The sequence below is a fragment of the Anomaloglossus baeobatrachus genome, chromosome 3 (assembly GCF_048569485.1).
Source record: "Anomaloglossus baeobatrachus isolate aAnoBae1 chromosome 3, aAnoBae1.hap1, whole genome shotgun sequence".
Classification (NCBI taxonomy): domain Eukaryota; kingdom Metazoa; phylum Chordata; class Amphibia; order Anura; family Aromobatidae; genus Anomaloglossus; species Anomaloglossus baeobatrachus.
This window is the reverse complement of record NC_134355.1, coordinates 265567425-265595161: the sequence shown is the minus strand read 5'-3', so window position 1 is coordinate 265595161 and position 27737 is coordinate 265567425. Positions and strand designations below refer to the sequence as shown.

Sequence of the window (27737 nt, the reverse complement as noted above, 5' to 3'; positions counted from 1 at the left end):
AGTTAATTCAGCAAGAATATCCTTAACTGAAGAGCTGGGACCTCACACATCCATCCATACATCCATCCATCTTATAGAATAGCCAGCAGAGAAGGCTGGTGAAAAGTAAGTATGAATGACACCACCTGCGATCTGATAGGACATGGACAAAATAAAATATAGTGATTACACCTGACGAATCACAAACCAAAGATGTAGCAAAAATAAAAGAGCCATCAGCTGTGGAACAGAAACTGACCAGACTGTAGATCAACAGGGAAGGACACAAACCATGCAGCAAAAGGTCACTGGATTGAGACCCAAGACTGAGGCATGACCATAAGATTTGTGGAGCGGCACATGCCACTTTTCAGACATTTTAGATCCATCACGAGACTTGGCCTCTTAATAAATCAAGAGGGTTTGACTCCAACACATTATCTTATCAAGATCAGTGTGAAAATTGCTGGTCATGATGAATAAGAGCCTAAAGTTGGCTTTACACGCTTTACACGCTTGGGGTCACGGAATTTGCTTTAGCGATGTCGTTGCGTGTGACACCTATTAGCGATTTTGAATCATTGCAAAAATGTTCAAAATCGCTAATCGGTGACAATGCCTCCTCTTCCCAAATATCATTGCTGCTGCAGTAACGATGTTGTTCCTCGTTCCTGTGACAGCACACATCGCTACGTGTAACACCGCAGGAACGAGGAACATCTCCTTACCTGCATCCCGCCAGCAATGAGGAAGGAAGGAGGTGGGCGGGATGTTTACGTCCCGCTCATATCCACCCCTCTGCTTTGATTGGGCAGCCGCTTAGTGACGTCGCTGTGACGCTGAACGAACCGCCCCTTTAGAAAGGAGGCAGTTCGCCGGTCACAGCGACGTCGCAGAGCAGGTATGTGTGTGACGCTGCCGTAGCGATAATGTTCGCTACGGCAGCGATCACCACATATTGGCCGTACGATGGGGGCAGGTGCTATCACGCTCGACATCGCTAGCATCGATGCTAGCGATGTCGCAGCGTGTAATGCAGCCTTAAGGTACTATTTTTAAAGTGCCTATATCACATACAAGGCTCTGTGTTTAGGTGTTGAGGTTTATTAACACCCTATTAAAACAGAAAACGACACAGCAGTGTGGGGGGCCAAGTCATATCACACTAAAGTGTACAATAAAAATTCATGTAGCTAATTAAATATTCAAGGTAAATTCATAAAATAGAAGGGGACTTAAATTGGTATTCCCATCTACAAGATCATATCCTAATATGTAGTGGGTGCAATAATAATATTAGTAAATACCTCCAATTAGAAATGTCATATTGAAATAGGATCTTGGAGATGGTATATACCTTTAAAGTCAAATAAAGTGCATAATGCAATGTAAACCACCACACACCCTTTATTTAAAATAAAGTGCAAATTGCAGAAGACATATTACCCACCAAGCTATGCCATCATAAATGTGGCAAAAGTTAATGACTAAAGCCCGCTACACACGCTTCAATATATCTCACAATCCGTCGTTGGGGTCAAGTTGTAAGTGACGCACATCCGGCATCGTTTGTGAGGTATCTGCGTGTGACAGCTACATGCGATCAGGATTGAACGCAAAACCGTTGATCGCAAACACATCGTATCATTCTCTAGAATTGAGCGTTTTGTTGCACGAACCTAGTGAATTGTAACGTGTGACATCCCTCATACGATTTTGTTGTCTGAGGCTATGTGCGCAGGTGTGCGCTCTGCACCGCAGCTTAAAAAAGGTCTGCTTCAGAGCGCAGCTGAAAAGCTGCGTTCTGAAGCACCTCACAATGTCTGTCATGCACTAATCTCTGTCAGTCCGTCACTATCTCTGTCCCTCACTCTCAGTCCATGTCAGTCTATCCCCCTCTCTCATATACTCACCGATCCCCGATCCCTGGCGCTGCACGGCATTCACACTGCTCCGGCGGCTTTTACTGTTTTGAAAAAGCCGGCCGCCCATTAAACAATTTCGTATTCCCTGCTTTCCCCGCCCACCAGCGCCTATGATTGGTTACAGTGAGACACGCCCCCACTCTGAGTGACAGGTGTCACACTGCACCCAATCACAGCAGCCGGTGGGCGTGTCTATACTGTGTAGTGAAATAAATAATTAAATAATTAAAAAAAACGGCGTGCGGTTCCCCCCATTTTTAAAACCAGCCAGATAAAGCCATACGGCTGAAGGCTGGTATTCTCAGGATGGGGAGCTCCATGTTATGGGGAGCCCCCCACCCTAACAATATCAGCCAACAGCCGCCCAGAATTGCCGCATACATTATATGCGACAGTTCTGGGGCTGTACCCGGCTCTTCCCGATTTACCCTGGTGCGTTGGCAAATCGGGGTAATAAGGAGTTATTGGCAGCCCATAGCTGCCAATAAGTCCCAGATTAATCATGTCAGGCGTCTATGAGACACCCTCCATGATTAATCTGTAAGTTACAGTAAATAAACACACACCCGAAAAAATCCTTTATTAGAAATAAAAACACACACATATACCCTGGTTATTATTATTATTATTATTATTATTTATTATTATAGCGCCATTTATTCCATGGCGCTTTACAAGTGAAAGGGTATACGTACAACAATCATTAACAGTACATAACAGACTGGTACAGGAGGAGAGAGGACCCTGCCCGCGAGGGCTTACAGTCTACAGGGAATGGGTGATGGTACAATAGGTGAGGACAGAGCTGGTTGCGCAGTGGTCTACTGGACTGAGGGCTGTTGTAGGTTGTAGGCTTGTTGGAAGAGGTGGGTCTTGAGGTTCCTCTTGAAGCTTTCCACGGTAGGGGAGAGTCTGATGTGCTGAGGTAGAGCGTTCCAGAGTATGGGGGATGCACGGGAGAAATCTTGTACGCGATTGTGGGAAGAGGAGATAAGGGAGGAGCAGAGAAGGAGATCTTGTGAGGATCTGAGGTTGCGTGCAGGTAGGTACCGGGAGACTAGGTCACAGATGTAGGGAGTAGACAGGTTGTGCATGGCTTTGTATGTCATGGTTAGTGTTTTGAACTGGAGTCGTTGGGTGATGGGAAGCCAGAGAAGGGATTGGCAGAGTGGCGAGGCTGGGGAGTAGCGAGGGGAGAGGTGGATTAAGCGGGCCGCAGAGTTTAGGATAGATTGGAGGGGTGCAAGAGTGTTGGAAGGGAGGCCAGAGAGCAGGAGGTTGCAGTAGTCGAGGCGGGAGATGATGAGGGCATGCACTAATGTTTTTGCTGATTCTTGGTTAAGGAAAGCACGGATCCGGGAGATGTTTTTGAGTTGTAATCGGCATGAGGTGAAGAGGGCTTGGATGTGTGGCTTGAAGGATAGAGCAGAGTCGAGGGTCACTCCAAGGCAACGAGCTTGTGAGACTGGGGAGAGTAAGCAACCATCGAGTTTGATGGAAAGGCTTGTTGGAGGAGATGAGCCGCGGGTAACCTCAGTGACAGCAGCTGATCGCGCGGCTGTGTTCATTTTCTGTGTGGAGGTGACCGGAGCGGCTGTGTCTGCTGCGGCTCCGGTCACCTCCATGCAGCTGCGGTGGAAGCGACGCTGGATCATCCTGGATTACGCCGGACAAGGAGGGCTTTTTGGGGCTGATTAAAGTGGTGAACCAGGGTATATGTGTGTGTTTTTATTTCTAATAAAGGATTTTTTCGGGTGTGTGTGTTTATTTACTGTAACTTACAGATTAATCATGGAGGGTGTCTCATAGACGCCTGACATGATTAATCTAGGATTTAGTGGCAGCTATGGGCTGCCAATAACTCCTTATTACCCCGATTTGCCAACGCACCAGGGTAAATCGGGAAGAGCCGGGTACAGTCCCAGAACTGTCGCATCTAATGTATGCGGCAATTCTGGGCGGCTGTTGGCTGATATTGTTAGGGTGGGGGGCTCCCCATAACGTGGAGCTCCCCATCCTGAGAATACCAGCCTTCAGCCGTATGGCTTTATCTGGCTGGTTTTAAAAATGGGGGGAACCGCACGCCGTTTTTTTTAATTATTTAATTATTTATTTCACTACACAGTATAGACACGCCCACCGGCTGCTGTGATTGGGTGCAGTGTGACACCTGTCACTCAGAGTGGGGGCGTGTCTCACTGTAACCAATCATAGGCGCTGGTGGGCGGGGAAAGCAGGGAATACGAAATTGTTTAATGGGCGGCCGGCTTTTTCAAAACAGTAAAAGCCGCCGGAGCAGTGAGAAAGCCGTGCAGCGCCGGGGATCGGGGATCGGTGAGTATATGAGAGAGGGCTGCTAACTTCAGTTACTCGGGAGATTAGCGGTCACCGGTGAGTCTTCACAGGTGACCGCTAATCAGGACGCGACACAGACAGAGCCGCAGCATCACAATGAAGTCGGGTGAAGTTCACCCGAGTTCATTCTGACAGTGCGGCTCTGTCTGTGTCTGCTGTCGTCTGCCATTCAGCTCTGCTACATGGCTGTCTGTGGCTGCTGTTAGCGGCCATGTAGCAGAGCTGAATGGCAGATGACATAGTAAAAACGCATCTCTACACATTACACACGCTTGGCAAGTCAATAAATAAAAAAAAAAAAAGGTGCTCAATGCATACGTCACAGAACACATGATCTAAAGGATCGCACACAAAATTGACCAATTTAACATAGACTACTAACGCTCGTGTGACAGCAAATGAACGACCAACGTGAAATCTCATAGATCCCGTATGCAACCTGGGCGTGTCACATCGCAAATGCGATTGTACAACTAATTGCAACGTGTAAAGTGGGCTTAACACTGCCCAGTGCCCCAAAACTGAGGACTTCTTAAGCCTGCTTTACACGGTACGACCGATTGTGCGATTTCACAATCGATCGTACCCGCCCCCGTCCTTTTTGCTTCACGGGCAAATCGCTGCCCGTGTCGCACAAAGTTACTAAACCCCGTCACACATACTTACCTCTCGTGCGACCTCGCTGTGGGCGGCGAACGTCCACTTCCTGGAGTGGGAGGGACGTTCGGCGTCACAGCGACGTCACACGGGCGCCGGCCAATAGAAGCGGAGGGGCGGAGATGAGCGGGACGTAAACATCCCGCCCACCTCCTTCCTTCCACATAGAGACGGCGGCGGCCGCGGGAGGCAGGTGAGCTGCTCATCGTTCCCGTGGTGTCCCACGGAGCGACGTGTGCTACCACGGAAACGTTGGGCGACTAAAGTAACCGATATTATGGAACCTAACGAGCAGTACCCGACTCACGATTTGTGAGCGATACTGCGTCGCTAGGAGGTGTCACACAGGCCGGCATCGCCAGCGATGCCGGATGTGCGTCACAAAAACCGTGACCCCGACGATCTATCGCACGATAGATTGCCTGGTGTAAAGCAGGCTTTAGACTGGTGTCCTTTCAGCCATCTTGCTATTTTGTTCTGGCAGTTTGTTGGTTAATTTCAATTTGTTCTCTGTTGCAGCCAGGGGTGGGATTCCTTTCTATTTAAGCCCTCTGCAGTCAGTCCCTGATGGTTGTAGCCTTGGTTCTGGATTTGTATTTTAATCAGTAATATTAGTTTATCCTCTGTTTTTGACCCTGGCCTGATTTCTGACTATGCTCTTGCCTTAAGGTACCGTCACACTAAGCAACATCGCTAGCAACATCGCTGCTGAGGCACAACTAGCTAGCGATGTTGCTGTGTGTGACATCCAGCAACAACCTGGCCCCTGCTGTGAGATTGCCGGTTGTTGCTGAATGTCCTGGACCATTTTTTAGTTGTTGCTCTCCCGCTGTGAAGCACACATCGCTGTGTGTGACAGCGAGAGAGCAAAAACTGAATGTGCAGTGAGCAGGGAGCCGGCTTCTGCGGACGCTGGTAACCAATGTAAATATCGAGTAACCAAGAAGCCCTTTCCTTGGTTACCTGATATTTACCTTCGTTACCAGCGTCCGACGCTCTCACGCTGCCAGTGCCGGCTCCCTGCTCTCTGCACACATAGCCAGACAACACATCGGGTAATTAACCCAATGTGTACCCTGGCTAGGAGTGCAGGGAGCCAGCGCTAAGCGGTGTGCGCTGGTAACCAAGGTAAATATCGGGTTGGTTACCCGATATTTACCTTAGTTACCAAGCGCAGCATCGCTTCCATGCATCGCTGCTGGCTGGGGGCTGGTCACTGGTTGCTGGTGAGATCTGCCTTTGTGACAGCTCACCAGCAACCGTGTAGCGACGCTCCAGCGATCCCTGCCAGGTCAGGTTGCTGGTGGGATCGCTGGAGTGTCGCTTAGTGTGACAGTACCTTTACAGTTCTACCGCTGATTTGGGCTTCTTGGGTTTGATGTGGCTTTCCTAACTCCCCCGCCTGCTAGTCCTCCTGGCCAACAATTCAACACTACTGCTCGTGACAGTCAGATTGGGCTGACAGACTCTATTTAATAAAGCCCGCTTTACACGCTACAATATATCTTACGATGTGTCGGCGGGGGTCATGTCGTAAGTTACGCACATCCAGCATCGTAAGGTATGTTGTAGCGTGTGACAGCGACGTGCAATTGCGATTGAACGAAAAACTGTTCATTGCACGCACGTCGTTCATTCCTGACGAATTGAACGTCAGATTGTTCATGGTACCCGGGGTAGCGCACAGCGAAGTGTGTGACACCCCGGGAACGATGAACAGATCAACCTGCCTCCTGCGGCTCCCGGCCCACAATGCGGAAGGAAGGAGGTGGGCGAGATGTTTACATCCCGCTCAGCTCCACCCCTCCGCTTCTATTGGCCGGCTGCCGCGTGACGTCGATGTGATGCCGAACGTCCCTCCCACTCCAGGAAGTGGACGTTCGCCGCCCATCGAGGTCGTATGGTAGGTAAGTGCGTGTGACGGGGGTTAATTGTATGTGCGGCACGTTCAACAAATTGAACGTGCTGCACATACGATGGGGGCGTTGCAAATCGCATACGCACTCATATGCGAAATTGCAACATGTAAAGCAGGCTTTAGTTTGAGATACAAAAAGAAGACTTGGTGTCACTAATTAAATGTAAGGCCAGATGTATAGTTCATGCAGTTTTTTGAGCAAAACAAAAAGGTTGATGCAAAAGTGAGTAAACATTTAGTACTGATATTTAAGAAAAGTGACAGGGTAGATCCAGGCAACTACCATCCAGTAAGCCTGAAATCAGTGGTGTGCAAGGTTTTTGAGGGCGTTTTAAGAGATGACATGCAACAATATATTAGAGAGAACATTATAATAATTGACAGACAGCATGGATTCATGAAAGAAAAGTCATGTGTAACCAACCTGTTGGGGTTCTATGAGGGGGTAAGTGCAAACCTGGATATTGGTAATGCAGCTGATGTGATTTATTTGGACTTTGCAAAGGCATTTGATACTGTACCACATAATAGCCTTATACTGAAGCTCCAGAAGCAGGGACTAGGGGAAACTATATGCAAATGGATTAGGAATTGGCTAAAAGATAGGAAACAAAGGGCTACTTTGCACGCTGTGACATTGCAAGCCGATGCTGCGATGTCGAGCGTGATAGTCCCCGCCCCCGTCGCAGCAGTGATATCTTGTGATTGCTGCGATAGCGAACATTATCGCTACGGCAGCTTCACACGCACTTACCTACCCTGCGATGTTGCTCTGGCCGGCGACACGCCTCCTTATTAAGGGGGCGGGTCTTGCGGCGTCATAGCGGTTGCCAATAGAAGCGGAGGGGCGAAGATGAGCGGGACGTAAACATCCTGCCCCCCTCCTTCCTTCCGCAGAGCCGTCATGAGACGCGGTCATGCAGGTAGGAGATGTTCCTCGCTCCTGCGGCTTCTCACACAGCGATGTGTGCTGCCGCAGGAACGAGAAACATCGTACCTGTCGCTGCTGCCAAATTATGGAAATGTTGGACCTTACACCGATAATACGATAACGACGCTTTTGCGCTCGTTAATCGTATCAAAAAGGATTTACACACTACGATATTGACTGCGACGCCGGATGTGCATCACTTTCGATTTGACCCCACCGATATCACACCTGCGATGTCGTAGTGTGCAAAGCCCGCCAAAAAGTAGTCATAAATGGTACATTCTTTAAATGGGCTATAGTCAGCAGTAGTGTACCGCAGGGATCTATGCTAGGACCGATTCTTTTTAATCTCTTTATTAATGACCTTGTGGATGGAATTGATAGTAAAGTGTCAGTCTTTGCTTATGACACCAAACTATGTAGGATATTAAAAACTGACCTTGATAGTACAATATTACAAAACGATCTGGATAAGATGTTAGAATGGGTAGATACTTGGCAAAGGAGATTTAATGTTGATAAATGTAAAGTAATGCACCTAGGACAGAGTAATCCTATAGCTCCGTATACATTAATTTGCAGTAACTCAGGAGAACAAGAGAAGGACTTGGGTATACTGGTTAGAAGTAATCTGAGCAGCAGCACTCAATGTCAGGCCCCCTTCACACGTCCATGAAACAACACGCACGTGTTTTACGTCCGTTTTTCGGGTCCGTTTTCTGTTTTCGTGTCCTTTTTTTGTGTCTGTGTGCCATCTGTGTGAATGCCGCATGCTAGCCGTGTGTACATGTTGGATGTCCGTTTATGCGTGAGAGAAATAACTGACATGTGTATGTGTTGTCCGTGTGAATTTAGGCGTGTTTGCGATGCACAATGTCGTAGATACATACCCGCTGACAACAGACAGAGTCGCGCATAGAGAATGAACTGGGGTGAACTTCACCCGACTTCATTGTCATACCGCGGCTGTGTCTGGGTGTCGCGTCCTGATTAGTGGTCACCCGTGAAGGACTCACCGGTGACCGCTAATCACCAGAGTGACTGAATGGAGTACCCCTCTCTCATATTCACCGTTCCCTGATCACCGGCGCGGCGCTGCACGGCTGTTCTCTAAACTCCGGCAGCTTTTCCTCTTTTGAAAAAGCCGGCCGCTCATTAAACAATCTTGTATTCCCTGCTTTGCCCGCCCACCGGCGCCTATGATTGGTTGCAGTTAGACACGCCCCCCCACGCTGATTGACAGCTGTCTCACTGCAACCAATCACAGCCGCCGGGGGCGGGACTATACTGTGCAGTCACAAAAATAAATAAATAATTATTTAGCTGGACTGGACTGGATCAGCTCAGCTGATCGCGCTATTCCCTTCATTAGCTGCGTAGAGCTGACAGGAGCAGCGGTGTCTTCAGCAGCTCCTGTCACCTTCAGGCAGCAGAGCTGGATGCGACGCTGGAGGTCCGTGGATTACGCCGGACATGGAGGGCTTTGTTGGGGTTAATAAATTGGTGATGAGGGAATTTGTTAGTGTTTTTATTTCTAATAAAGGATTGTTCGGGTGTGTGTGTTTATTTACTGTAACTTACAGGTTAATCATGGAAGGTATCTCGGGGAGACACCTGACATGATTAATCTAGGACTTATTGGCAGCTATGGGCTGCCATTACCTCCTTATTACCCCGATTGCCAACGCACAAGGGCCAATCGGGAAGAGCTGGGTAGAGACCCAGAACAGTCGCATCTATTGTATGCGGCCATTCTGGGCGGCTGCTGGCTGATATTGTTAGGCTGGGGGGCTCCCCATAACGTGGAGCTTCCCATCCTCAGAATACAAGCCTTCAGCCGTGTGACTTTATCCTGGCTGGTATCTAAATGGGGGGAACCACACGTCGGTTTTTTTTAATTATTTTTTTTTTTGTAACTGGAAAGTATAGTCCCGCCCCCGGCGGCTGTGATTGGTTGCAGTGAGACAGCTGTCAATCAGCATGGGGGGCGTGTCTATCTGCAACCAATCATTGGCGCCGGTGGGCGGGGAAAGCAGAGAATATGAGATTGTTTAATGAGCGGCCGGCTTTTTCAAAAGAGGAAAAGCCGCCGGAGTTTAGAGAACAGCCGTGCAGCGCCGCGCCGGTGATCGGGGATCAGTAAGTATGAGAGAGGGGGGAGACTGACCAACAGACAGCGAGAGAGGGACAGACAAGATAGAGAGAGACCAACAGACAGACAGAGAGACCGACCGACGGACTGAGGGAGATTGACCGACAGAGACAGGAAAAGAAAGAATGACCGACAGTGCTAGAAAAAAGCACAAAACGTACACAGAGCATACAGAGATGCATCCGTGTCACGTATTGTGCGCACATAACCATTGACTTTCATGGTGTCTGCGTGTGCGTGTTCCGTGCAGAAAACGGACATGCTTCCGTGCAAAACGGAAACACATATGGATCACGGACACGGACATTATGAAATAACGCACGTGTGACCTCAAGCATAGATTAACATTGGTGCACATTTGGCCGTGTCTCCGGTACATTTGGAAACGGGCCAAACACGCACGTGTTTCACGGACGTGTGAAGGGGGCCTCAAGCAGCAGCTGCAAAAGCAAACAAAATTATAGGGTGTATAAAAAGATTATATCCTGTGATCCCAACGTATTGTTACCCCTCTATAAATTACTTCTAAAGCGGGCTTTACACGCTACGAGATTGCTACAGCGATCTCGTTGGGGTCACGGATTTTGTGACGCACATCCGGCCGCTGTAGCAATCTTGTTGTGTGTGAGTCCTAGGAGCGATTTTGGATTGTTGCAAAAACGTCCAAAATCGCTCTTCGTTGATATGGAGGTCCGCTCCCAATAAATCGCTTCTGTCGCTTGGGCGAAGTTGTTCCTTGTCCCTGCGGCAGCACACATCGCTACGTGTGACGCCGCAGGAACGAGGAACCTCTCCTTACCTGCCACACGCCAGCAATGAGGAAGGAAGTAAGTGGGCGGGATGTTCGTCCCGCTCATCTCTGCCCCTCCGCTTTGATTGGGCAGCCGCTTAGTGACGAGAGATGAGCGAACCGGCCTTGGTTCGGCTCGAGTTCGGTTCGTCGAACGGAGGTCCCGTTCGAGTTCGGTTCGGCGAACGTTCGACGAACCACTCGAACCGCATAGGAAACAATGGCAGGCAATCACAAACACATAAAAACACCTAGAAAACACCCTCAAAGGTGTCCAAAAGGTGACAAACAACTCACAACACAACACAAACACATGGGAAAGTGACAAGGACATATACTCATGCGAAAACAAAGGAGCTGGACAAGGAAAAAGAGGAGGAGACACAGATATGAGTATATGCAAGGGAACGTCGATGCCATTACTGTGCAACTTGAGCCCTGCTCATTTTAGGCGTCCAATCTGGATAAATTGCCTGAGCTCACCACGTACGCCTTGGGGATCTTGTTGTGTCCCGCAGCCAGCGTTTTCTCGGAACGTGTCCTCAGTGCTGCTGGGGGTGTGCTGACAGCTAAGCACACGCATCTGTCCACTGACAATGTGGACAGACTAACGTTCACCAAGATGAACAAGTCATGGCTCTCAGAGGACTTTTCTTCCCCTGGCTCAGCCAGGGGAGGTGAAAGGCACGTGTATTTTTGAGAGTGCTTCATGCAAAGCATCTTTTTCATCTTGAAAATGGGGGTCAACTGATGCCAGTCAAGTGGGGTGTGTGTGGCCCAATTAGTGGAAACGAGGGAGACTGTGGTTGGAGTCCCCTTGCTTATGAAAAAAGAACCAAGATGAACAAGTCATGGCTCTCAGAGGACTTTTCTTCCCCTGGCTCAGCCAGGGGAGGTGAAGGCAGTGGCACGCGTATTTTTGAGAGTGCTTCATGCAAAGGATCTTTTTCATCTTGAAAATGGGGGTCAACTGATGCCAGTCAAGTGGGGTGTGTGTGGCCCAATTAGTGGAAACGAGGGAGACTGTGGTTGGAGTCCCCTCGCTTTTGAAAAAAGAACCAAGATGAACAAGTCATGGCTCTCAGAGGACTTTTCTTCCCCTGGGTCATCCAGGGGAGGTGAAAGGCACGCGTATTTTTGAGAGTGCTTCATGCAAAGGATCTTTGTCATCTTGAAAATGGGGGTCAACTGATGCCAGTCAAGTGGGGTGTGTATGGCCCAATTAGTGGAAACGAGGGAGACTGTGGAGTCCCCTTGCTGTGTTTTACATGCTTTTAGAAGGGCATGACATGGCTTAGAGCTTAACTTTCAGCATCTGCAAACTGTTGGCTACCAAAATGCTTCCTTTCCAACCTTTTTAACCGAGGATTTTCGAGACCTTATGCCCATCGCAGTGCCCCAAGAGCCGATGCCCAGGCGCCACTCCTTCTCCAACAAAGGCGTGCACGCGCTACACCAGCATGTCGCACCAAACATCACCGCTTCTTTGAGAAACTGTGTGACAGGGTGCATTTCACCACAGATACTTGGCCCAGTAAGCATGGACAGGGGCATTACATGTTGCTGACTGGGCAATGGGTTACTATGGGGAGAGATGGAGAAGGGTCTGCTGTAGAAGTCTTGCTGTCCCCATGAGTTCTATCAATCCTTCCTCTGTATGTAGAAGTTAATACACTGCTTCTGCCTCCTCAACCTCGTGTGGGTCCTTCACCTCTGCCCAAACCCTGTGTGGTCAGGGCACCCTTCCTTGTAACTGTGCACAAGGAAAACCACACACCTCCTTACTATGCTGACAGCAGAGCTCAATGCCATCATGCGGTCAAATGTTTACTTTGAAATGTATGGGAAATGTGAGTCACACCACTGAGAAGTTGTGGACGGTTAGCTCTGGAGACCAAGTTTCATCAATGGTTGTCTCCACTCAACCAGCAGCCAGGGAAGGCCGGGTGTGACAATGATGCAAACATGGGTGCGGCCCTTCCCCGTGACAATGTGACACACATGCCTTGTGTGGCTCACGTGTTGAATCTAATTCTCCAGCAATTTTTAAAACACCATCCCGGCCTACATGGCCTTGTGCAGCGGGTACGCTCGCTATGTGCTCACTTCCATCGTTCGCACATTGCAGCTCAACAACTTTCGTCACTACAGAAGTCTTTAGGTCTGGTGGTTAAACGCCTGAAATGCGATGTGCCGACACGCAGGAATTTGAATCTGCACATATTGCAGCATTTGTGGCAGCACCGCCGAACCCTGCTGCAATACGTTATGACATATAGCCTGGCCTAACTTGATCCAAAGGTGGTGCAGATCACACTGCTGGAGTGGTGTCAGATCAAGGACCTATGCACCCTTCTACACAGTTTACAAATGTCGACGAAGATGTTTAGCACTGGCAATGCCATTCTCAGCGTGACAATTCTGGTCATCTTCATGATGGAGCACACTGTAAGCATTATTCGGAGTCAGGTGTTGGGACAAGAGGAAGGGGAGGAAGTACAGGAGGAGTCATATGCGGAAGGGATAACAAGATCTACGAGGTCCAGATGGTCAGCGGCACCTAGGCCGCAGTCATGGTGGGGGAGAGGGATTAACAAGGGCGCATAGTATCAGCAAAAAGTGTTGAGGAAGGTGCAGGAGCCCATGAAGAAATGGAGGACGAACTGGCGATGGGCATGGAAGACTCAGCAGATGAGTGAGAGCTTGCTCACATTTCGGTTGTGCGAGGTTGGGGGGAGAGGGCAGAGGAAGGAGGCACGATTCTCACCTCTCTGCCACCAACACACCAAGGACTTGGTTCTCCTGGATGCACAAGACACATGAGCGCCTTCTTGCTGCACTACTTACAACATGACCCTCGGATTGTACGAATTCAAAGTAATGCTAACTACTGGGTTGCCACACTGTTAGATCCCCGGTACAAGACAAAATTTGGCGAAATTATTCCTGCCATAGAAAGGGACGCATGTATACAGAAGTATCTGCAGAAGGTGGTACGCAATCTTAGATATGCTTTTCCACTAAACACCAGTGCTGCACAGAGTGAATCTCAACGCTTTGTCATGGATAGGAGGAAATGGTCTTTTACTTGTCCACATCTGAGGGACCGAGGGCTGGCTGCTGTGCTGAGATGGCATTGAGTATGGTGTCCCTGCAGAGTTGCACTTTTGGTCATATACAAAATGAGTTGAAAAAGGACAGATGCTGGTGGAAAGGGGAATAGGTGTGTTGGAAAGGGGAAAAAAGTTTTTGTCCGTGGGTTTGGTGGTTAAGCAAAAGTAACATTTGCTGAAGAAACACCATCTGTTACGGTGGGACTGTCAGATTTGGATAAGGTGGTATATACTATGCTACCGCTATATAACGAAAATTAATAAGAAAAGAAAGAGAAAGGTATATGTCCCCATCAGCAGTCAGTGTCCACCGTGCTCCAAGATGGAAAAGGAGAGGTTGGCAACTGGAAGGTTAGGTGGAGGATACAGAGCTGTGTGGCTATGAAACCGAGTTAGACGCCACTCGGATCTGGAGACTGGGAGCCCTGTTAGTGTCACAGGGTCCACACGCCCACCCAGCCCAGGAACTCCCTGTTAACATCACAGGGGCCATTGAGTACGCTGACCGTGTGCTTTGGGGCCCCACCTGTGGACAGCAGGCGCATCAGCAGGCCTGTTAATGCCACTGGGCTGCACAAGCAGGACTGGTAGGACAGGAGCTGGTCTTAACCGTTCTGCGTTACCAACTGTGGTGGCGGCCTGCATCGATGCCCTATCCCTGCCAACCTCTGGCCTAAAGCCGCAATGGGTTCAACACATGGAGGTGTGCTCTTTCGGAGCATAATAGAAGACTGCGCACCTCCTTGTTGGCTCCAGCCCGTTTTATAACCTGGGTCCGCCCCAAACCAGGGTGGACCACAATGCACCTCCTGGAGACAAAAGCAGAGTGACACGTCATGAGTGGCATAACTAGCGTCCTATTTGGAACCGCAACTTCAATAATGACCTCATGGCTGCCACGACACAAACACCTCACTAGTCATCGTCTGACCATCAATAATGAGGTGACAAGTCATAGGGGCGGGCCTCTGCAAGCCATTTGGGAGTGGCCTGGCCACATCGTCAGGACACCTGATGCCCTGTGGTCTATATGGTCCCCCCACATCAGGGGCAGGGCCAAAGAGTTCATTACCGGACCTAGTCTCTGATGCAGTAAGTGCCTGAGCATGCTCAGTGCAAGTACCTGTGCAAAGAGGCTTTTCGCACTAAGTGTGGGAGCATGCGCTGTATCCCGAAATGAAGACTTAGGCTCAGGAATGGCACAGTCAGGCTGAGCATACTCACTAGGCGAAACACTGTAGTTAGGCTGCGGCTGGGGTAAATCGGCACACGCATGTGCACTAGCTGCCTCTCCACACTTAGACGTGGAAGAGAAATTGCTCTTCGGGTGTGGACTTGGAGATGCTGTCTATGAACAGAAGGGAAAGCTAAAGGTGTGTGTTACAGCAAGGAGCCACCGCGGAAACACTTCGTTCAATTGTGAGGGGAGTCATTTTTGAGTTTGGTGAGGAGTACCGTAACGGCAGTGAGCAGCATCCTGTGCCACAGACCAACATTTTTACGGTGCTGCCTATACTGCTTACCGTGAGAGGAGCGTAAAGTCTGTATTTCTGGCAACTGGACATCACAGTACCCGGGTACGGTAGGCTGTGCCCAGACAATAATGCGGGCACGCAACACTTTGTTTTATTAGCAAAACACATATCTGTTCTGGGTAGGCCGACTATTTATAGACAATAAGACTTGCTGCCTCTGCACTGTCAAATTGTCACGTACAGTTTAAATCATAGAGGGACAGCGACACATGTTTGCATTGACTGTTGCTTTTCAAGATTTCCATGACTGTGTTGCAGAGCTGTGTGGTTTGCATTCACACTGTTATCATCTGCCTTATCTGTGAGGCTTCAGCTAACAAGGGTATTCAGGGGGGGTAATGTGTTTTGTCTCTGTTTAGGTAGATAACTGGGAAGCTCTTGTGATGCGCCACTGGTAAGTCGTGTTCGCACACACACACACACACACACACACACACACACGCACAAACAAACAATTACTGCTACGCAGAGGGATTAGCAGGTAGTAGGCCCAGAATAGATTGCTCAATTATTTAAATTGTATGCATGGTTCTTATTGTTTGTTTTGGTAAAGTTAAACAATCATTTATCAACCCAACTGACTAGAGTCCTTTTCCTGTTGCCTGGTTTTGCTGCATACTGGGGAGCCCACCCTGTACACGACTTAAAATGAAACATAAGTCGCAATGTGAATTTCACTGTGCTACAATGCGGCCTAGCATGCCTGTGCAACCACCGCCTGCCCCATCAAGTGCATCTGTGTGCTTTTCATCCTCTGTGACTGTGGGGACAGCAGTCTCACATGGTTTTTCACACTGAACTTCCACCCCTTTACACGCAACAGGGAGTGTGATTGGCAGGTCATCACTTGTTTTGGAAGTGGAAACAGATGGTATTGTTGAGCTATCAGACATCGAGAAAACCAACATTGGATGCAGGCTACATTATATCCACACCTGCACCTTCGTCACAGATTGGCTGGACTACCTGCAGTTAATAATTGCGTTCCGGAAATGGAAAGGAGTGTAGAATGCACATGTGTTGTACCTTGCTTGGCAGCAAAGGAACACTAACTTAGTATTACAGACAATTTTAGGAAGGCAGAAAAAGAGTCAGCTCTTTGGGCAAATTAAATAGGGTGGCAAAAGTGGACAGGTGGGTACAGTGGCCGTGTTCTGTGGGTACCAGGACAGTAAAGGAAGCCTCACTTTCTATCCCTCCGAATGATCAAATGCAGCAAGGAATTCCCTGAGTTTGCTATAAAATTAGCGTAGCAAAATGTGCATGAGGGTGTCATGCAGAGGTGCTGCAAATAGCTTTTCACCAGTGGGACACTAATGGAAGTCCAACAGCCACTTTTAGGATGCCACTAAGTTTACTCAGTGTTTGCTAGTATAATGGCTTAGTAACAAATAGTCTGAGTGTGCAATGCATAGCTGCTGCAAATAGATTTGCAATAGTGGGACACTAATGGAAGTCCAACAGCCACTTTTTGTATGCCACTAAATGGCAGCATTTTTTGCTATTATTATAGCTTATTAAAAACAGAGCAGGAGGGTGTCATGCAGAGGTGCTAGAAATAGCTTGGCACCAGTGGGGCACTAATGGAAGTCCAACAGTCACTTCTGGTATGCCACTAAATGGCAGCATTTTTTGCTATTATTATAGCTTATTAAAAACAGAGCAGGAGGGTGTCATGCAGAGGTGCTAGAAATAGCTTGGCACCAGTGGGACACTAATGGAGCACAACAGCCACTTCTTGTATGCCACTAAATGGCAGCATTTTTTGCTATTATTATAGCTTATTAAAAACAGAGCAGGAGGGTGTCATGCAGAGGTGCTAGAAATAGCTTGGCACCAGTGGGACACTAATGGAAGTCCAACAGCCACTTTTTGTATGCCACTAAATGGCAGCATTTTTTGCTATTATTATAGCTTATTAAAAACAGAGCAGGAGGGTGTCATGCAGAGGTGCTAGAAATAGCTTGGCACCAGTGGGGCACTAATGGAAGTCCAACAGTCACTTCTGGTATGCCACTAAATGGCAGCATTTTTTGCTATTATTATAGCTTATTAAAAACAGAGCAGGAGGGTGTCATGCAGAGGTGCTAGAAATAGCTTGGCACCAGTGGGACACTAATGGAGCACAACAGCCACTTCTTGTATGCCACTAAATGGCAGCATTTTTTGCTATTATTATAGCTTATTAAAAACAGAGCAGGAGGGTGTCATGCAGAGGTGCTAGAAATAGCTTGGCACCAGTGGGACACTAATGGAGCACAACAGCCACTTCTTGTATGCCACTAAATGGCAGCATTTTTTGCTATTATTATAGCTTATTAAAAACAGAGCAGGAGGGTGTCATGCAGAGGTGCTAAAAATAGCTTTGCACCAGTGGGACAATGATGAAGTTCAACAGCCACTTTTAGCATGCCACTAAGTTTCCTCAGTGTTTGCTAGTATAATGGCTTAGTAACAATGAGTTTGAGTGTGCAATGCAGTGGTGCTGCAAATAGCTTTGCACCAGTGGGACAATAATGAAGTCCAACAGCCACTTTTAGGATGCCGCTAAGTTTCCTCAGTGTTTGCTAGTATAATGGCTTAGTAACAATGAGTTTGAGTGTGCAATGCAGTGGTGCTGCAAATAACTTTGCACCAGTGGGACAATAATGAAGTCCAACAGCCACTTTTAGGATGCCACTAAGTTTCCTCAGTGTTTGCTAGTATAATGGCTTAGTAACAATGAGTTTGAGTGTGCAAAGGGCAGGAGGGTACAGTGGCAGGGTTGTGGGTCTGGGTAGAGGAAAGGAAGCCTCCCTTTCTATCCCTCCTAATGGGGAAATGCAGCGAGGAAATCCCTGACCTTAGCTACACAGACGCTGTCATCTTGTGTAGCTGTTAAAATCTTTTTTCACGGACCTGACTGTCACCTATGGCTCTGACCTTGCCGGTATTAGCCCTTACAAGGGTTGCAAGAAACTTCTATCCCTATTCTGTATAGCGCTGTGTATAGAGCGTACACAGCAGTATCGGAGACAGGAGCTACGCCAGCGGTGACTGACACCAAGACGTAGAAGGCAGATAATGGTGTGCTGGAGGAAAATGTCTGTTTTTATAATGCAGGGACATGTGACATGGACATCCTCTCACACATGCCGTTGCTTCTCTGGCTAAAAGTCCACTTAGCTGTGTGTGTGTCTGGGATTGGCTGACATGCTGGCCCGCCCCACTACACGCGCGCGCTTAGGGAAGGAAGACAAGGGAAAAAAAAAAAGGCGATCGCCATTATCCAAATAGCAGTGATCTGAATGCGCTGTTCCCGCACACTATACGCTGAAATTTCATAATAGTGTGAGTCACAGAGTGACTTACACTATTACAGCGGAAAGCCAGCTAGTAATTACCTTGTCTTTTTTGCTACTAGAACCGTTCTCGAACGTATCTAGAACTATCTAGCTTTAGCAAAAAGCTCGAGTTCTAGTTCGATCTAGAACAGCCCCCAAAATCACTCGAGACGTGAACTGGAGAACCTCCAACCGCGAACCGCGCTCAACTCTATTAGTGACGTCGCGGTGACGTAGCTGTGATGCCGAACGTCCCTCCCCTTTGAGGGAGGGATTGTTTGGCAGTCACAGCGCCGCCGCCGATCAGGTATGTGCGTGTGACGCTGCTGTAGCGATAATGTTCACTGCGGCAGCGATCACAAAATATTGGCATAACGATAGGGGCGGGTGCTATCACGCTCGCCATCGCTAGCATCAGCTAGCGATGTCGCAGCGTGTAAAGCCACCCTAAGGCCACTGGAATATGGGATCCAATTTTGGGCTACACATTTTAAAAAGGATATTCAGTAGTTAGAGTCAGTTGAAAGGTGGGTAACTAGATTATTGCAAGGAATGGAAGGCCTCCCATATGCTGAGAGGATGAAAAAGTTAGATATGTTTAGCTTAAAAAAAAGACATCTCAGAGGAGATCTCATTTATATGTATAAATACATGTGTGGTCAATATAAAGGACTGGCACATGACTTATTTCTTCCAAAGACTAGGGGGCATTCACTGCGAGTGGAAGAAAAGTGATTCCATCAGTTAAATAGAAAAGTGTTCTTTACAGTTAGAGCAGTCAGACTGTGGAATGCCCTACCACAAGAGGTAGTAATGGCTGAGACTATAAAAGCTTTTGAAAAGGGTTGGATGATTTCCTCAGTACACCAAACATTGTTGGTTATAAGTGATTTAGTGACAAAATGTACAATTGGTTTAGGAAGGTTCAACTAGATGGAGCTAGTTCTTATATCAACCTATGCAACTATGTAAGTTAGTACTTTGCACTTAGTCTAAAATAGTTTTATAGACCTGTTTAAGGCCCCCTTCACACGCACGTGTCTCCGGTACGTGCTAGGTCTGTGTCCGCATGTACCGGAGACACGGGCACACGTAAACCAATTAAAATCAATAGGTTTATGTGCACGCACCTGTTCAGCCATTGGCTCGTGCCTCCGTGTGGAGCACACGTGAGCCCGTGTGCTCCATACGGAGGCATGTCCGTTTTTCTCTGGCAGCACGGGTGTCACACGGCCCGCATACGGACCACACGGATGTAGTGTGGATGCAGTCCCGTGTGACACGCGCCGGAGAAAACTCACGTGTGAAAGAAAAAAATAACAAACCTTTACTCACCTTCTCCAGCCCTGCAGTCTCTGACGCTGCTGTGACTTGCTGCTGACCGCCGCTCATTATGCTCATTTAATATTCACTTCACTGCAGCCAGAAGCAGCAGCAGCGGGGAGTCGGCAGGGCTGGAGACCGAAGTTCAGCACCACGGACAGCAACGCCAGGGACAGGTGAGTTGAAATTTCTCGTTCTCCGTGTGTTATCACGGATAACACACGGAGAACACACGTAGTGCCATAAACACGGCTCATGGACGGGAAAACGCACCTTTGACACGTCCGTGAAACACGTGCGTGATTTTCACGGACGTGTGAATGGGGCCTAAAACATATTTTCCATAACTATCGGCCTGTTTTTCATGTAAAATTATCTTGAAATTTGTATATGATCTGCATTGCATTGGTTTCTTTTAGTAATGCATATCTTTTTATAAGTAGGCTTGCAACTATGACATCCCCTATGTCTAAGGCCCCCTTCACATGCACGTGTCTCCGGTACATGTTAGGTCCGTTCCTGCACGTACCAGAGACACGGGCACACGTAGACCCATTTAAATCAATGGGTTGCGCACACGTGCGTGTTTTGCCATGGAACATGTGTAAGTGTGGAGCATACGCGTGTACGTGTGGAGCATACGCGTGTCCGTGTGTTCCACACGTAGACATGTCCACGTTTTCTCCGGCATCACGTGTGTCACATGGTCTGCATACGGACCACACGGATGTAGTGTGGATGCGGTCCGGTGTGACACGCGCCGGAGAAAACTCACGTGTCAGAGAAAAAAATAACAAATCTTTACTCACCTTCTCCTGCCCTCCTGTCTCTGCCGCTGCTGTCACTTGCTTCCGACCACTGCTCATTATGCTCATTGAATATTCACTTCACTGCTGCCGGAAGCAGCAGCAGGAGTGGAGACCGAAGATCAGCACTACGGACAGCGACGCCAGCGACAGGTGAGTTGAAAGTTCCTGTTCTCCGTGGAGTGCCATAAACACGACTGGCGGAGGGGAAAATGCACCTTTGACACGTCAGTGAAACACGTGCGTGATTTTCGCGGACATGTGAAGGGGGCCTCAAGGAAAGAAGGTTTAATCATAATTACAGATGCAGATTCTGTATTGTAAGAGCAGTGAGAATCGGTGTTTAAGTCCCACCAACCACAACATCTACAAGGTGTTTGTATGTTCTCCCTGTGTTTGGGTGAGTTTCTTCTGCGTACTCCTTCTTACTCCCACAAATCAAAGACATATTGATAGGAAACTTACACTGCATAAAAATATAAGTGAAAGACATTTCTTTTTTCTCCCGTTGTTCATGAGCTGTCTCAAAGATCTAAAGCCCGCTTTACACGCTTCAATATATCTAACAATCCGTCGTTGGGGTCAAGTTGTAAATGACGCACATCCGGCATTGTTCGTGACGTATTTGCGTGTGACACCTACGTGCGATCAAGATTGAACGCAAATACGGTGATCGCATACACGTCGTTTATTCCTCATATATTGGACGTTTTGTTGTACGAACCTAGCCAATTGAAGCGTGTGACATCCCTCATACGATTTTGATGTCTGAGGCTATGTGCACAGGTGTGCGCTCAGCACCGCAGCTTAAAAAAGGTCCGCTTCAGAGCGCAGCTGAAAAGCTCCGTTCTGAAGCGCCTCACAATGTCTGTCATTCACTAATCTCTGTCAGTCGGTCACTATCTCTGTCCCTCTCTCTCTGTCCATGTTAGTCTATCCCTCTTACCCCCTCTCTCATATACTCACCGATCCCCGATCACCGGCGCGGCGCTGCACGGCATTCACACTGCTCCGGCAGCTTTTACTATTTTGAAAAAGCCGGCCGCTCATTAAACAATCTATCCGGAGCTGCAGAAGACACCATCGCTCCTGTCAGCTCCACGTGGCTAATGAAGGGAATAGCGCGATCAACTGAGCTGTCACTGGATACAGCGGTGGCCGCGGGTAACCTCAATGACAGCTCAGCTGATCGCGCGGCTGTCTTCAGTTGCTGCGTGGAGCTGACAGAAGCGGCGGTGTATTCTGCAGCTCCGGTCACCTTCATGCAGCAGAGCTGGAAGCGACGCTGGACCATCCTGGATTACGCCGGACATGGAGGGCTTTTTTGGGCTTATTAAAGTGGTGAACCAGGGTATATGTTTGTGTTTTTTATTTCTAATAAAGGATTTTTCGGGTGTGTGTGTTTTTTTACTGTCACTTACAGATTAATCATGGAAGGTATCTCGGGGAGACACCTGACATGATTAATCTAGGAGTTATTGGCAGCTATGGGCTGCCCTTAACTCCTTATTACCCCGATTTGCCAATGCACCAGGGCAAATCGGGAAGAGCCGGGTACAGTTCCTGAACATCTAATGTATGCGGCAATTCTGGGCGGCTGCTGGCTGATATTGTTAGGCTGGGGGGCTCACCATAACGTGGAGCTCCCCATCCTGACAATACCAGCCTTTCAGCCGTATGGCTTTATTTGGCTGGTTTTAAAATTGGGGGGGACCGCACGGCGTTTTTTTTAATTATTTAATTATTTATTTCACTGCACAGTATAGACACGCCCACCGGCTGCTGTGATTGGGTGCAGTGAGACACCTGTCACTCAGCGTGGGGGCGTGTCTCACTGCAACCGATCATAGGCGCCGGTGGGCGGGGAAAGCAGGGACTACGAGATTGTTTAATGAGCGGCCGGCTTTTTCAAAATAGTAAAAGCCGCCGGAGCAGTGTGAATGCCGTGCAGTGCAGCGCCGGTGATCGGGGATCGGTGAGTATATGAGAGAGGGCTGCTCAATTCAGTTACTCAGGAGTTTAGCGGTCACCGGTGAGTCCTTCACTGGTGACCGCTAATCAGGGCGCGACACAGACAGAGCCGCAGCATGACAATGAAGTCGGGTGAAGTTAACCCGAGTTCATTCTAATCGTGCGGCTCTTTCTGTGTCTGCTGTCATCTGCCATTCAGCTCTGCTACATGGCTGTCTGTGGCTGCTGTTAGCGGCCATGTAGCAGAGCTGAATGGCAGATGACATAGTAAAAACGCATCCCTACACATTACACACGCTTGGCAAATCAATAAATAAAAAAAAAAAAAAACGGGTGCCCAATGCATACGTCACAGAACACATGATCTAAAGGAGCGCACATAAAATTGATCAATTTAACATAGACTACTAACGCTCGTGTGACAGCAAATGAACGACCTACGTGTGATCTCATTAGATCCCGTATTCAACCTGGGCGTGTCACATAGCAAACGTCATTGCACACCTAATTGTAAGGTGTAAAGCTGGCTTAAGACTTTTTCTATGTGCACAAAAGGCCTTTTTCTACCATATTGTTCACAAATGAGTCTAAAAATTTTGTTAGTGAGCATTTCTCCTTTTGCCATGATCTTAATAAGTTAATTAAAAGTTATACATTATTTGATTAATCTTTAGTTCAGGGATCTAATTGCCTTATGACAAACTGTAAATTAATGTCTATTAACCCCTACGCTGACTGATAGAACAAGCTTTCAGTAGTAAAGGTATGCATAGTGACACAACTGTCTAAAGTAATCTGCACATTCGCCTCTTCCATTGGGTTCAGAGAGAGGGAGAGACAATCACGCAATACATGAATGCTCTGCTAAAGTGATGGCTAACATTAATAAGAAAAGCTAAGGCTAAGATAGGGGGCTAGGCCATCTGAATAAAGTAGGAGACCAGCTGGCTGCGGGCCCAAGGGTGCTTTCACACTGTGTTTTGTCCCCTGTTCAGTGGTCTCATCAGGGCTTTTATCCATACTCTCTGCAAAACAGGATTCAGACATATTCTCTGACAGGGCCATTGACTATAATGGTGGAGTCACAGTGTGCTCTGTCATGCACCATTTTTGGAGCTATACGCCTACTGGAAGTGGAAACACAGACAACTAAAAATGCTGTATGTCAGACCACAGGGTGACTCTGTCTGCACCATTATAGTCAATGGCTCCGTCAGCACATACGTCAGAATCTCGCTTTGCAGAGGGTACAGACGTAAGCCTTGATGGGACCACTGAATGGGGGACAAAACAAAGTGCAAAAGAACCCTTATTTTGGCCCCACTATAAGGCCACTTTAAAATGTACAGTTTTACAGCATTGGGTGGTTCAGGGGTCAATATCAGGTGTGACCATCATTTGCCACACGCAGTGCAATGCACCTCCTTCCCACGCAGTTGATCAGGTTGTTGATTGTGGCCTGTGGTATGTTGGTCCACTTCTCTACAATGGCTGTGTGAAGTTGCTGGATATCGGCAGGAACTTGAACACGCTCTCGTATACACCACACCACATACAACGGGTGGCATGTCTGGTGAGTATGCTGGCCATGCAAGAACTGGGGTGTTGTCAGCTTCCAGGAATTGTGTACAGATCCTTGCAACATTGGGCAGTGCATTATCATGTTGCAACATGAGGTGATGGTCAGTCATGCATGAATGGCCCAACAATGGGCGTCAGTATCTCATCATAGTATCTCTCTGCATTCAAAATAGCATAAAAAAATGGACCTGTGTTTGTTGTCAACAACCTATGCCTGCCCATACCATAACCCCACAGCCACCATGAACCACTCAATTCACAACGTTCACAACAGAATACCGCTCACCCACACAACGCCATACACGTAATTTGCCATATGTCCTGTACAGTGTTTGGTCTCAGATGATCTTGGATGTGAAGATGCTGGATGTTGAGGTCCTGGACTGGTGTGGTTACATGTGGTCTGCAGTTGTGAGGTTGGTTGGAAGTACTGCCAAGTTCTTTGAAACACCTTTGGAGATGGCTTATGGAGAAATGAATGTTCAATTCATGGACAACAGAATTGAACAGTGGACATTCCTGCAGTCAGCATGCCAATTGCATGCTCCCTCAAGACTTGCAACATCTTTGACTGTGTAATGAAACTACACATTTTACAGTGACCTTTTATTGTGGCCAGCCTAATGCACACCTGTGCAATAATCATGCTGTCCAATCAGCATATTGATATGTCACACCTGTGAGGTGGATGAATTATCTCAGCAAAGGAGAATTGCTCATTAACACAGATTTAGACAAATTTGTGAACAATATTTGAGAGAAAAAAGCCTTTCTGCACATAAAAAAGTGTTAAATATTTTAGTTTAACTCATGAAAAATGAGAATAAAACCAAAAGTGTTACATTTATATTTTTGTTCAGTGAATATTGTGAGCCCCAATAGGGACAGTGATGATGATGTCTGTAAAGCGCTACAGCATATCAGGTTAGCTCACTAAAAAATGTTAAGGAAGGTGTATATACAGTATATGCCTGTCTTGAAAAATGTAATATTACAGGTTACAAGTAGTTATGGGCGGAATTGTTCCCGGATATCTGACCGGACAACGTTCCCCATATAAGTCTATGGGGACCAGAATCCAGTGCTTAAAAATGGTGGTAGAAGGGATAGGGGGATTGGAGCAGGCGCGTTATACTTACTAGTCTCTGCGCAGCTTTAATGCTACTTCCGGAGCTGCTCATTATCACTCATACATATTCACTACTTCCTCCAACCACTGGTAGTCCTCAGTTTGTGATCGGTTACAGTCAGATGCGCCCCCACCTTGTGTGACAGCGCTGGCTAACTGCAATCAATCACAGATGCCAGGACTGCTGATGGGCGGGAAAAGCAGTGCATTTGCATGATGTGGCCCCGGAAGTAGAATGAGCGACCGGGAAGCAGTGTTACAGTCACGCCGGAGACTTGGTAAGTATAGCACGCTTGCTTTATTCTTTTTTTTATTGATTTTTCCTTCTTTTTTTCATAACCCGAGTTGCCAGATCCGGATCGTTACCCGTAGTTCACTGAGAACTCCGGGCCCAGGCCTGGCACTCGGGTACTTTTGAGCCTGTGCAGATCTAGACTTTACAGTCCGGGTCCACCCATCACTAGTTATGAGCACTACATTGGGTGATGGGGTGTTTATCCAGGAAACAATTCTGATTGCCGTATTTGTAGTCAAGAATGGATTTTCCACCAATATTGAACAATTAGTATTTGTCTCATGGGGTTAAGGCTTCCCCTGGATAAACACATTAGGTTAAATGTTGAAGTTGAGGGATTGTCTTCTTTCAACCTTAAAACAATGAACTATGAATTAGTTTAGAGAAGTTAAAAATATTGTCAAAAATGTAATCACATACCTAGGCCTTTTAACATTTTCTTATCCAGCTTTTGATCTTTATTTGAGGCAGAGTCTTTGGCTGAAGAAGAAACCAGTTCTTTTGGCTCCTCTGAATTTGCATCCTCAGCATCTCCATCATCAATCGATTGTTCTTCTTTAATTGGCAAACTAGCGGTCTGATTCTCAACACTCACAGTATCACAAGAGGCATAAGTCTGAATTATATCTTCCAGCTGCCGACTCAGTTCCTCTGAAATGTCGTTCTCAGCTGGTCCACTTGTGTCATCTTTACTAGGTTGCAAATCGGTTACTTGTGGTGACTCTTCAGCTAGAGGTGATAAGTTATTTTGATCAGGGGAAACTGGAATATTTACTGAATCCTGATTATCTTGTTTATTGTCACTGTTCTCGCTTTCATTGTTGTTCTGCATATTGTACCTAAGAAAAAGATGAAATATGACGTTACTCAGTTTACACCAAATATTATGGAGAACACTCAATGCCAAGCAGCATCTGGAAAGTCTAGTAAAAAGTATAAATATTTAAGGCAGATTGAACATTTACAGAGAGTTTCCAAATTAATAAAATATTTGCAAAACTATGATTTTTCAGATAACTAAAGTGGGCACAAATAATATAATGCTGTAATTATAGTTCAATAAGACTAAGAGCACACGAGTATTTGGGGAGTTTTTTTACCTCTATATTTCTAACTCCACAACAAGACAAAGCATAAAGCAACTTTTTCACCAGCAAAGCTGGAACACCACAGCACACAGACCAACACAGCAGAAACTATAGTTGGTGTGGGTGGAAGATCTCCTTCAAACTAAGTATGTGAAAACCTTCCTTACAACATGTTGTCCCAGAAGCCTGATAAGCAGGATAGCAGAGGTTAGCTCTTGCTGGCCTGTCTATGAATGCGCACACTACTGGTCGATGCCCGAGTATGCCTGTGTAGATCAGAAGAACCAGAGAAACCATCGGTTGGAGTGTCAGAATCTGAAATGTGAACAACGTCTGATGCCGCCATGACAGTCAGTGAGTTTTGTGTAAAATTCTGTGACAGTTGTGGAGTGTTAAAATAAATAAATAATTTGAAAAAATGTCATAGGGTCACATGTATTTTGATACCCAGCCAAGATAAAGTAGACAGCTTGGTATTTTCAGGCTGGGAAAACCCATGGTTATTGGGTCCTCCTCAGCCTAAAAATAGCGGCTCGCAGCCACCCGAGAATTGGCGCATCCATTAAATGCGCCACTCTTGGAGCTTTACCTAGGTCATCCCAAGTGCCCTGGTGCGGTGGCAATCAGGGTAATATAAGGGATTAATGACAACTGTGACTTGTCAAAATAATAGAGCTGTCATCAAGCCCAAGGTTAGTAATGGGGAGGGTTTATGAAACCCCCACTACTAATTGTGCAAGTAAAAAGAAAAAAAAAAACAACACATAGTAAAATCCTTTAAAAAACAAACAAAAAATACCATTCCTCCAATATATTATCCTCCACAGCACACCTGTAGGTCCGATGTAATCCATAGACACGAGGTC

The 27737-nt window shown here is 47.3% G+C and overlaps 1 protein-coding gene across 1 annotated transcript in view; it reads right to left on the bottom strand.

Moving 5' to 3' along the window:
* Window positions 1-27737, bottom strand: part of TXLNB (taxilin beta) — a 144935-nt gene that overhangs the window by 68696 nt on the left and 48502 nt on the right. The window contains exon 2 of the mRNA XM_075339817.1: window positions 26204-26622. Within this exon, the coding sequence (XP_075195932.1) occupies window positions 26204-26615 (412 nt within the window). The 5' untranslated portion in view covers window positions 26616-26622. The remainder of the gene's footprint in view (window positions 1-26203; window positions 26623-27737) is intronic.